The sequence below is a fragment of the Palaemon carinicauda genome, chromosome 11 (genome assembly GCF_036898095.1).
Source record: "Palaemon carinicauda isolate YSFRI2023 chromosome 11, ASM3689809v2, whole genome shotgun sequence".
Taxonomy (NCBI): Eukaryota; Metazoa; Arthropoda; class Malacostraca; order Decapoda; family Palaemonidae; genus Palaemon; species Palaemon carinicauda.
In genome coordinates this window covers 114,382,233-114,395,030 of record NC_090735.1, presented here as the reverse complement: position 1 = coordinate 114,395,030, position 12,798 = coordinate 114,382,233, and the positions used below count along the sequence as shown (strand labels likewise).

Here is a 12,798-nt window from a genome sequence, read left to right as displayed (position 1 = left end):
GAAAAAAAACTGCCAATGAGGAAACAATTTTTCTCTCACATTGTGGGCTTTTAGAAATGGATAGAAGATCAGCTTTCTTGATAAGGAAAGTCATTAGAATACAGAGCCCCTGTTGAATGGAACACGATGGTTTGGGTATTTGAAACAATATCTTCTGCGCATATAGATCTCTGCAGGTATAATTGCAGGGTATACACTGAACAGGTAACTATCCCTCTGCATTATGGCTGTAATGTAAAGAGGGTCATCCCTCTGAAGAGGCTTGTGAAAAATATGGGGCCAGTGTTAGCTTAGTCATAATTTTTATAAAAGAGTCAGCAACATGAGTTACACTTTAAAACATAAAATTGTGACAGTTACTGTTTGTGAACACTCCCAAACAGATGTGAGAGCCAAAATTGAAAAGCTATTTAGCTGAAAATTATATGACAAGGGACCGGATGATAGCTACAAAAACTTGAACATCTCTGTGCTGACAAAGAAGCTTGGAATGAATGTCTTCATACACTGTATGAAGCCTATCACAATAAAACAAACTCCGAAAGTGATCTTCAACAATAATTAAACCCCTTTTCTACGTTAACGCTATCACAAAGAAAAGTGTATAACTAAATTATAACTATTCCTGTTACTTAATAGTATAGAAGACGTCTCACTTCCGAGGGCTAACTAAGAAATGTCTTGACAACTTTTATTACACAATGGAAGATGGTGGATTGGCACAAGTTGCATTGTCGCCAGTAATAGTGATGGTTCTCAGTGGTGATGTGTCATTGATAACTAGATAAGTTGGGTGAGTTCAATATTCCTTGAACTCAGTGGTCACTTTTTTGCACATTGAAACAATGGCACTAGAGCAGGGGAGACAATATTTCTTTGGTATTTTATATTGTATTTGACTGCCTGTTCTAGCCATTTACAGCGAAGTACAGTACTTGGAGATTACACAGCACATTAACTCCAGAATGTTTTGTGGCAAGAGTTTGTGCTTATTTTTTTCGTCAGGTTATGCGCCATAAAATAATTCAGAGATCAAAGAAAGTCATCTATAAGGCTCCAAGTTTATTTGAAGTTTTAGAGATTCTTTTTAGTTTTAATACTGAGAAAATTTTATTTTCATATGAAGAGATTTGGGCCTTGAACAAGGTGCAAGAAACTAATCAGTATTGGTGATGTAAGTTATGTAAAAGAATCCTGTTAGGTACATAAGCATTTACAGAAAGGCCATCCATATAAATATTTGAATATGTTCACCTAAGGTCCCATTATTTTAAAAATATCCAGGTCTCCCTTGTGTCCCATCTTTTTGTGATTTATATTGCAGCATATGTATTCCACCTTATTTTATAAATGCACATTTCAATATGCTGATTGAGAAGTGTATTTTTATCTCATGTATTAAGTACATTCACTGTTAAAAAATTTAAGATATGAGTATTGTATATGTTCTTGAAATGGAAATATGGTTTAACATTGAGGTTAAAAGGTTCAACTTTATCATATGCCATCTGTGTATTAGTTCTTTCACCACTTGTGTGTCCAAAAATTAGACTTAATGTATGTACTGTATACTGTATACAGTACTTGCATACTGAACTATGAGTTAAATTATGATAACTTTATTTTTTGCTTTATAACTCATAAAAGGGAATGATTAAAAGGAATTGGTCATAAGGGGTACTTTTAAATTACAGTGCTGTATTTGAATGTTAGATACTTTACTTAATCGAGTTTGTTTATTGCTGTAAAGGTTACAGTTTCAGATCAGTTGTTTTGTACCCCTTTTTTCTTTTAATTCTCTGTCTGAAGTTCATTTGCAAATTTGGTGAAAGAAGTTTGCACGATTTGATTGAATTTCATAAGTAATTGTGAAATTTATACAGTATTTACCCTTTGCCCTCATTGATTTATATTTGATATTGTTAGGGATTATGAGGGCCAAGATAAAGCATAATCATGATAGAGTGCTCCCCAGCATAAGAGTACCACAGTACATTCTTTCGTTTTCTCTGGCTGTTTGAGACATTTCACTATGTAGTTTATCATCTTGTAGGTCCATGCTCGCCCTGTAAGCATTACTCTGATCTTTGCAAAACCTACATGAATTTTATAAGCTTGTGGCCTAATTTTTTTCTTTTTTTCAATTACACAGAACAATATGATTTGCTTAGCATTATTTGCTCTGTATTTACCGTATAGTATGACTTTTGATTTACATTTGGGTTATTTTTTTGTAAATTATTAGTTTATGGTTTATGTCTTTGAAGTCTTGAGAAATTGAATTGAAATACTGTGCCCCGTACTCTGAAGTGATGAGAGTTTAAGATTACTGTACATGAACCACCAACGTGTAGGCTTGAGATACCCCTCTTGTTTATCCACCTGCCGGGGCAAGTGTGGAATAAGCTAACGTTGGCCCTTGTGTTACTTCCGCAGCCGAGTATTCACAACTTTGCCTTTCATGCAGGCCAGCCTGCCTCAGATTCCGACTCAAATGGACCTGTCCGCAAAGTCAAAAGAGTGAGTACAGTCCTCCTGTTTTTGTTTTCTATTTTATAACTTTTGTTTCTTTATTTTTATTTAGCTTTTTTCCTGAGTTCTTAAGTATATATACTAGAGCCTTTGTTTCGTAAAAAGTTAATTAAGATTAGACTGTCAAATTGGTAACACTAGAGGTTACATTTTTGGGGCAAGGGCTTTTGATTTTTGCCTGTGCTTTTTGTAATAGCTGGGATTTTTGTAGACTGCATGATATGTATATAGAATTATGTGGTAGATATGATTTTGTTTTGTTTTATTTTTTTCAACTTAAGAACCTCTTAAGTATGCTTATTGTTGATTTTGTTTTGCAATGGTAATAATAAATGATGTAAATTAACAATTGCAAATATTGTGTCATCATTTCAACGGTAAACATTTGTAAAAGTGATATTCTGACCATGATTTACATTTAAGGGAAGCTCCTTTGTCATTTTGTTGAAAGCAAGATCATTTTTTCTATTATTATTATTTAGTTTAACGGGATCATGAAATCACATTGCTAGATTCTCGTAGGGAGCTTCAAAAAGACATTTTTTATAGTGAAAATTGAATGAGGTGAAGAAGGTACAGCTAAGTAATAAAAGACTCAAGAGAATGTATGAAAAGTGCAAGGCAAAAAGCAGTACATTACTGTATATCTTGGACCAATAAGATGGTGCAAAGTAGCTTTAGTTTTATCTACAATGTCATACACTGCAAAGTGTAATTATTACCAAGTTTTGGAGGCAATCAAGATGTTTAGATAGGTTGACTTGCAGTTCTGACACTCAAAACTTTAAAAACAATTTCTTTGAAAGAGAAATGCATCTATAGTCAATTTCTTTTAGCGGGGCATGTTTGCACCGACTCGCAGCGGTGCCCTTTTAGCTCGGAAAAGTTTCTTGATCGCTGATTGGTTGGACAAGATAATTCTAACCAATCAGCGATCAGGAAACTTTTCCGAGCTAAAAGGGCACCGTTGCGAGTCGGTGCAAATCTGCCTCGCTAAAAGAAATGGACTATAGTTATTATTCCTTTTTAATATGCTTATTTCTTACATCATTATTGGAAATAGAAAATTAGAGTTCACAACAAATGTTAGGACCAAGTACAGTACAGTATTGACTTTATTGTTGCCGAGTCTACTTACACTACCTGATGAAAGTAATGAAAGTAAGTCTAATTAAGCTGATGAATACAGTACTAAACACCTTTGGAAATTTTCTTCTTCAATTTACATATGGTTACTTCGAATGGTATGTCTCACGGAAGAACGTCATAGAAATGATGCAGAATTATACACCATTTACAGACTGCATGTATCATATAAAGATAGCATTTGTCTTAAATTTTTTGTTTTGATGGAATAGCAAATTCTGTTTTGGTCGAGTAAAAACATGAAAGCCCATTCACTAATGGAACATATTTAGGTAGGTTAAGCCAGGAGTTTATTGATTTTGTTTTACCTTATATATTTCATGCTCTACAAATGTCATAGTTATTTATACAGTTATGAATGTTGCATATCTATGTGGGTATTTGTTTTTCAGTTATACCTATCATTTTTAGAGTAAGTGAATACCATAGCTATCAATTGCTGGAAAAGTCATTTGCGATATACTGTATTAATAACTAAAACCTAGGCCCAGTCCATTCTTAGTAAATCACCCAAGTAAAAAACTATGCTGAGGCTGACTTGGTTCATAATCAATATACAGTATTGGATCATTAGGATTTATTTTTTTTTATTATTTTACGTAAATCCAATCTAGTTTCATTCTGTTTTAATGAGTATAGTGGTATCCTCATTATCAATAGTAAATTTATTGAAAATTAGACCATTAATGAAAAATTATATACGTAGGGAGCTTTTACCTTTGCCCTCAATGTCTGTTTTTAACTAGGGCCATTTGTCTCACTGAACAGTATCCCTTTTCTATTAAGATGCCAGAGTAACACTGGAGGCTTGCCAAACCTTGTCCATGTCAGTACAGTGAATGCTAACACTTGTATACTCAAGATAGATTGTAATGCTACCTTTGAGTTCCCTGACCTATTGACATGACTTTTATCATATTTGAATAATTATTTGTTTAATCACGGATTAGTTTAGATTGTTTTGCTATCTTTATTTCTTATTTTTCTAGTCTTAATTTTTATGCACCTTTGGTGTTCTCTAATTTATTTTCTGTTTTTCTTACTAATCTTTTGATTTTATTTTGATGTCTTATAAATTTGCAATTTTATTCTGGCTTTATTAATTAGTTTCATTTGAGTTCCTCATCTTGAAAAATGCGAATAACACGGCCATGAGTAATTAGGGGATTGCCTGAAATTGTTTTCTGTGGAATTAAAAGTAGTTTCACCAAATCACTGGGCCATATTTCAGGATTCAAGCGGAATAGAAATTAAAGCAAGACATTATTAAAGAAATAGGGCTGCTTGATGAGAAGAGGTCAAAGGCCACTGATGAAAAGTAAAAGACAGACTTGAAAATTACAAGTGACAGGTCAGAGTCCTTGCCATACATTGAAAATTACAAGTGACAGGTCAGAGTCCTTGCCATACATTGAAAATTACAAGTGACAGGTCAGAGTCCTTGCCATACCAGTGTGCTATTATCAGATTGAAAGAACTCACTGGGTCCTTTACTTTGACAGAGGTTTCTTATATCAACCAAGTTGAATTTAAAAGCTAATATTGGTACGATACCTAGTCATAGTTAATATTACAGAGATTGAAATTCTTTATGTATGCAATAAGTTCCAATTTACAGTATTTTGATATACAGTACTGCTTTATTTTTTACAAAAAAAAAGCTTTTATGGATGGCTACTGTTTACAATATTCCTTCTATGGTGTATTGTAACCATTATTTAAGGGCCTTATGATAAAAGGGCCTTATGATAAAGCATCCTTGCTGCTGCCAACTGCATTGCTTTCTGCCTTTTGCTGTTCAATAGTCTCCATGGTCTCTATATTCAATTACAACTGACGTTAGATTACCAGTATAGTAGGTAGATATTTTGTACTCCAGTAGTAAACAGTACATAAATTCTTGATACAATGGTGAATTTTATGTAGCATTTAGTGAGATGATTGGTGGATCTCTTTCTTTGGTTGCTAGTGATTGCGTTGATGGAGTGATAAGAGGATACAAAGTAGTTTGAACAGGGCTTCGCGTAAAGTTTTATAGAAGTACTGTATACCTGTATTTGTCCTTCATTTTTACTGTGCCCTATGTTATATTCCGTAAAAAATTTCAAGCCTTGTGTTTTATTTTTTAGATAACTAGATATATTTAGTTCACAGCATTTTGACCGTAGGTTATGGTTTATTCTAACAATTTATTCGTTTTTGTTTATAGAGTTCACATTAATGAGGTTAACTGATGATATATGGTTACACATACATTATTGAAAGCAGGCACCTACAAATTTCTGAGACTGGCCCTTAAGGCATTGCTCTAGTTTTCTTTTAATTTTAAGTTCTACAGTATATTAAAAAAAAAAAAAACCAACAATGAGGTTTCTAAACTGTGCCATACTGTATTGTGTATGTAAGAGCAGTTCTTTTCTGCTGTATGTCTTACTGTATTCAAAATCATGTGTAAGTGCTGAATAACAGAATTATTGTATAGCTTCCCAAGGGCAGTTTCAGGAATGTTTATTTGGGTAATAGTTGTATCCCTGTAGACCTTTTCAGTAGTCAAGTTGGTAGTCTGCTACAGGTTTGTTTATAATCAGGGATTCCACATCACAATGGCTTCTAATGGAGTCAAAATTGTCTTTAGTTTTATAGCAAGTTGATGAGTTGCTTTATTTACTAGCTAATTTTAGGACTAAGAGAATTGTATGTTTTGTGTCTTCTAGTTGCTGTAAAGATAGCAGATTGGGGACTTACAGCGATAATAGAAAAAATAAAAAGGAAAAATTTATATCTGGCTCACACATTAGGCCTCATCACAGTAATGCATACAGAAATTGAATGAACCATGCTAAAAAAATTCCCTTGAACTATTTAAAATGACATTATGTTTGTGAACAGTTAAAAGACAGTGGTTACAAGGCTTTGATTGTGTTTAAATGAAAATAATGTAAAAGGATAATTTAGAATTCTCTCTCTCTCTCTCTCTCTCTCTCTCTCTCTCTCTCTCTCTCTCTCTCTCTCTCTCTCAAATTTTTAAAGGCACCACAATGATGGAAACTAGGCATTGTTCCTCCAATCTACAAGAAATGACCAAAAGAACCTGGCAACTACAGACCTGTATGTGTAACTTCAGTGCCTTGCAAAATTTTTGACTCAATTATAGTAGATTCAATTGTAAAACATAGAGAAAAACAATCTAGTATACAGCCAACACAGTTTTAGATGAAAGAGATCATGGGTGACAAATCTTTTGGAATTTTTCCACAATATGTTTAGCATTTACGACAAAAGCAGGCAATAGACATCATATACCTAGATTTTCCAAAGGCTTTTGACAAAGTTCCTCATAAAAAATTAATGGTCAAAATTAGAGCACTAGGCGTCATTAACGAGCCAGCTGAAGGGATCGAAGATTGGCTAATAAGCAGAAAACAAAGAGTTGTATTCAATGGAGAAGCTTCAGAGTGGCCACTGTTACAAGCGGAGTACCTCGAGGACGTGTCCTCGACTCATTGCTATTTCTGATCTACATTAATGACACAAATTTAAGATGTACTTGTAGAATAGCCAAATTTGCCGATGATACTAAATTAGGCATAAATGCTGCAAACTCAGAAAATGTGGAAGCCTTAAGAGATCATCTAATGAAGCTAGGAGAATGCTCCAGAAAATGGCAAATGCCTTTCAACTCTTGGAAAGGTAAAGTCATGTACATTGGTTATAGTAACCGACAGTGAGATTTCTCACTGCTGAGTAATGAAATAGAAAGTGTGGACCAAGAGGAAGATCTCAGTATTATTATCAGAAAGGATTTGAAATTCACTAAAGAGAGAATAAAAGCTGAAAAGAAAGCACAGAAAGTAATAAGCTACATAAAGAGACAATTCAAATACAGAAACAAAAGCACTGTACTACTGCCATACACATCACTAGTAAGACCCCATATAGAATAGTCCAATTCTATGCTCTAAGTATTCAGAAGGATATAGATAGACTGGAAGAGTACAAGCTAGGGTCACCAAATTAGTTACAACACTAAGGCTATTCCGATATAGATGGAGGATGGAATGTTTGAACTTATTTGATCTACAAACTCGATGACTAAGGGGACAGTTAATAGAGGCATTCAAAATTCTTAAAGGAATAGCAAATGTAGATTATAACAACCTATTCGTGCTTAGCATAAATCAGTCCAGAGGTAACAGATATAAACTGGAGTTGAAAATATATAACCACTCAATATGGCAATTTCTTTACATACAAAATAGCAAATAGCACGGTCCCGAATTATGCGATTCCCCTTTTATTCGGTCGGTAGTTTTCAAAAATAAATTTTCTGTATCTGCGAAGCTGTTCAAAATCTGCGAGTCAAGCACTACAAAACATGAAATCTATTGTCTTTTTTAAGTATATTTGTAGCCCCAAATACAGTACTTGATAATAAATGTTACCAAATGATATTAATCTTACATTTTATCATAATTTCATAATAAATAGCCTATTTAAGGATAAATTCCATATCAACAATGAAATTGGCTATTAACCATGCGAGTCCAGCTGACAAAATGTAAACAATTGTGGTTAGTTCTCGGCAATATTTATCTTTCTATAACCTCTCTATAATATTAATGGTAGTGTTAATGATTGTACCTGCATATTCAAGCATTATTTTTGTTTAGTACAGTATATATAAAAGATTTAGTTTTCTCTGTGGGTGTTCAAGGTTTTCACACAGAGGCTGGGTTCGGTTATCGGCAGCGAATAGCGTAAATTTCGGTAACAAGTCGACAATATTTTGTCATCTTCTAAACAGTATAGATTTGCTTTACAATTTGTTTTGAGAGAGAGAGAGAGAGAGAGAGAGAGAGAGAGAGAGAGAGAGAGAGAGAGAGAATATCTTAGTTCACATATTACAACCTGAGTTTAAGAATGAAATTATCATAACTATTGTTAGTTGTGGTGATCAGTTTTCAGCTAGACTGAGCAGTGGGGCTTATCTGAAGGGTAGCTTAAGAGATAAATTATTTTAACGCTTAGATTAATGGGCGTGGCCCACCTGCATATCAAAAGTCACAAAAAAAGTGTCAGCGTGTTTCAAAACAATTGTCGTGTTTATAAATGTGATTTTTCATTTGATATACTAATGAAAATGCTGCATAATCACAATACAATATGTGAAAACTTGCTGTATGTTTAGTAAAGATGTTAAAAAACTTTAAAACTACTGCATCCACTTATTGATTCTTGTGCTATAAAGTAAGGTATTCAAAACTGGTTACTGTTCGTTATATTATGGTTTACATTGTTGTACACAATACTCATTACATACAAATGCATTATTCATATTGTGTACCATTGTGCAATGAACTCTAGTTACAGCAACTGTACTGAGTAAGATTTGGATTGGTTCTCTGCACTACTAGGATCTCTTGTCAGGCCTAAATTACTTTTTATTCTTGTGTGCAATTTGGTAATGTCAACATTGCCAATATGTCATTCTCTTCAGATATGGATTGCTAATGGTTTATGGATCTTTCGGATTCAGTCATTGACAAGCCCCGAGTCCTCCGTAACTGGAATGAAGCTCTGAAGTATCCACACCATTGTTAGTTTCACAATTGTATGGAGTTCCTTCAGCTTTATTTGTGGATGCTATCCAGGGTTTTCAGTGAGAAAAGCTTTTTGAAGGTCACTACAACTGCTTTTACCACCTTGTTTAAATATACATAGTTTACATGTACTGGTAGATATGAGCAAGATATTTTCCATAATCTTATGAACAAGGTACTCTTTAGCTTGAAACCTCTGCTCGTATCCTATTTGATGTCGTCTTTCTTAAATGTTAAGATATCTGTTCTCAATAGCTGAACATTGAGCTGCCTTCGTGCATGCCATCATTCATTTTTGGATTGAACTTTCTGTTATCAATGTGGTATGTTAGACATGCTCTGTTATTTTAACCCCTTTATTTCCAAGGTTAACAGTTATATCTTCTATTTGGGATATGGCTTTAATGTTGCACTACTTGATCATGGCAATGTATAAAGTCCTTTGGGAGGTCCCATTACTCTTAAAACTGTATTTCTGTCTGTTGGAATGGCTTGCAAATGTTTTCCCTCCTTCTCATCTTCATGTTGATCATCCCCTTCTTGTCTCTGGCAGATTAGAGGCGCATCTTTTTTATGTTATCTACCTTTACATCTTATGGTGAGTCATCTGCCTTATGATTTATGCTGAGAAGACATTTGACTTCGGATCTTGTCGTCTTTTGTCTAACATTTTGAGAGCACTATCCTGTCTGGTATGATCCTCACTCTCAAGTTTTAATTAGGCAATATGTATTATGAATGGTAAATTTTTAATGGACATGCTCTTTTTATAAAATACTTTTTATACAAACACATTATCGTAGTCATACAAATGTGCCCTCCCCCCTTCCCCTATATTCTTAATTGCCTCCTAGTGGGCATGACCAAAATGAAGTTTGAGTGTTTGCAGTGAAATTTTATCATTGTGTCTCTAAAAGTTAGCCTGACTGTGCTCTTTTGCATGGAAGAAGGTAATGCAGATGCTTAATGTAAGATGACTATGTTCTTGCAAAGGAAGGAGCAGCTCCACTTGATCATTTGAAGTGGAAAATAGCATTTCTAATGTTATATTTTTAAAGAGGTAATTATCAAAAGTCTATGAAGACATACTTCTTGACCCAAGGGAGACTATATCTAAGAACCAATATAATCTGGCTGTAAAAACTTTCCCATGAGTAGAGGCCAGTAAGGTAGGCATTGTCCCAAGATTCACTTTGAGGAGAGTCAGTATGGCCAGAGGCAGCCTCAACAGAAACAATTCTTCCCTTGGATTGGTTGCTCATTAGACATACACTGTACCTTGTAGCATCAGTAGGACATTTCCCTTAGTGCATATTTCCTGACCAACTTCAATTACCTACTTATAATATTTTGATAATCTCTTCTAGACCCAGCAGGGTGAAAGATAGACATTCTGATAAAACTGTGGAGCAGCCTGTATGACTATCTTTTGTGCAAAGAATATATTATTAACTGGTGGATTACTCCTTGATAGTGAGGTGTGAAGAAAAGGAACCCTCATGCCTGATGGTTATTTACCGAAGCCTCAGGCACAGAAACTTGTCATATGAAGCATGTTAGGGTATCTCCAAACCATGCGAATTTGAACGTTTTCTACAATTAGTGCAGTGACAGGGACAGGACAGTGATTCAAGCAGTACAATTGTTATTACTACAAGCCAAGCTGCCACCCTAGTTGGCAGAATGTGAAGTGAGACATATATCCTCCTGCTCTACAAAAAAAAAAAAAAAAAATGCACCTAGCTTGAAATTTTGAGGTTCCACTGTTGCAACTCTTTGATAAGGAAGATAATTTCTCACTTTAATCACAGGGGCAGGAACATTAATCTAAGGAACACCAGAGCTTATATCCCCGTTGTCACTTTGATTCCCATCAACAACTACTCGTTCCAATCTTTTATAAATTGGATACCACATTAATACTAAGAAAGGATCAACCAACCTGTTTGTAACTAGCACTGTAAAAACCACAAAAGTCAATATATCTATTCCACAGAAAGCAAATTCTTAAAATATTAGAGATAGTAGAGACTTTTGTAACCAAAGAAGTGTCAGGCCTGCAATTTCTCAGGCTTGAACTGCTGCTTGTTAATGCTGAGGCAGATATTTCAACTGACTTGGAGGTGAATGAAGCAGGTACTCTTTATCTCTTGGAAGGTCATACTTAGTGTGGATAGGAATTCGACAGGCCTGTCCTGTGTGGTCAACTTTATCTCAGACATCAGAGGTAGCCAGCTTAATGGAAAGTTATGCTTATTAAGGGTAGGAATTTAATAGGCCTGTCCTTTGCAATCAACTTTCTCACAGACAGGTCAGAGGTAGCCAGGAATAAGCCACTATGCCCTTTTCTTCTACCAAGAGATGTATTGAGAAGCAAAGAACCATAATTCTGTTCTCTACTAGTTTATAAGTAATTTTAGGGAATAGTGTCTGAAATTTTTGTAAATATAATTTAGATCTCACATTTATGTTAGGTTTATGGATGTGTACCAATCAGGCTTCAGGTAAGGTTCCTAAATTGTAGATTCTTTTATTATCTTTCCCATTATTTCATTATCCTTTATGATCTTTGTGACATAATCATATTGATTTTTACATATAAGCTACACTAAATGGATGAATATTTTTCTTTGCCATAGTGGTTCCTCCCATAAATTCTTAACTAGGGATATTCCCTGATCAGTTTGAAACAGAAGATAGCTATTGTAATTCATGTTACATGTTTGAAATGCCAGCCTCTTTTAATGCATCTAAGGTTATTCTGTTTAAAACTCAGTGCTCAGGATATATTTGAAAAACAAAACAAGTGTTATGATGCATAAGAGGAATCCCAAAGTGCTTTTAATTAGAAATTGCCTGTCTCAGTCCTATAGCTGCCTGATATTTATCACCTAAATAATATGGTATAGTTTCATAAACTAAAATTATTGTTTCTAAAAAAATTATCTATGAAACCCCTACTTTACTTGAAATATGAGTTGTACTGCCTTCAAATTTCACTATTTCCTCCATATCTTGGATATCGCAACGATGCAAAATTGTACTTTTTGATTATTGTTTTCTTTTTACATTCAGAATTAATGAAGTATCTAGGATGATTTTGTGACTCGAAATGTAGCGAATTATAGATAATAGTTATTTAGGGGAAGATTCCTTTTTTTTTTAATTGTTTTTTATTGCGTAGAACATTCAGTATTTACATCTTGAGTGTTTTGATTTTGTGTGTGTATTTCGATACATTTTTGGATAATCTTATTTTCTATAGGGAGTTCAAGTTTAATTTTGGATGATCCTCACAATCCTGGATTGTAAAGGAGAAAATATGATCTTGTTTTACTTTCTATCCACAATGATTTAAAATCTTCTCCTGAATACCCATTGTGGATCTATAAAAAAATGATCCATATTAGACACTTGAAGTTAGGAGATCATATTTGGAGAGAATTTTAATGCATGTAGATCACAATTACGATTTGCTTTGACATACAGAAACATCGTAATACCACTTGAAGGTTCCTTA

The 12,798-nt window shown here is 34.2% G+C and overlaps 1 protein-coding gene across 6 annotated transcripts in view; it reads left to right on the top strand.

Moving 5' to 3' along the window:
• LOC137650125 (transcriptional adapter 2-beta-like) overlaps window positions 1-12,798 on the top strand; it is a 174,856-nt gene that overhangs the window by 98,992 nt on the left and 63,066 nt on the right. For 4 of the 6 annotated variants that reach the window (XM_068383264.1, XM_068383262.1, XM_068383261.1 and 1 more), the window contains exon 10: window positions 2,468-2,520. The exons of 1 other annotated variant lie outside the window; for it this stretch is intronic. In XM_068383264.1, coding sequence (XP_068239365.1) covers window positions 2,468-2,520 — 53 coding nt within the window. Of the gene's footprint in view, window positions 1-2,436; window positions 2,521-12,798 lie in introns of all 6 variants that reach the window. One more of the 6 variants, XR_011045916.1, reaches the window with a different exon arrangement.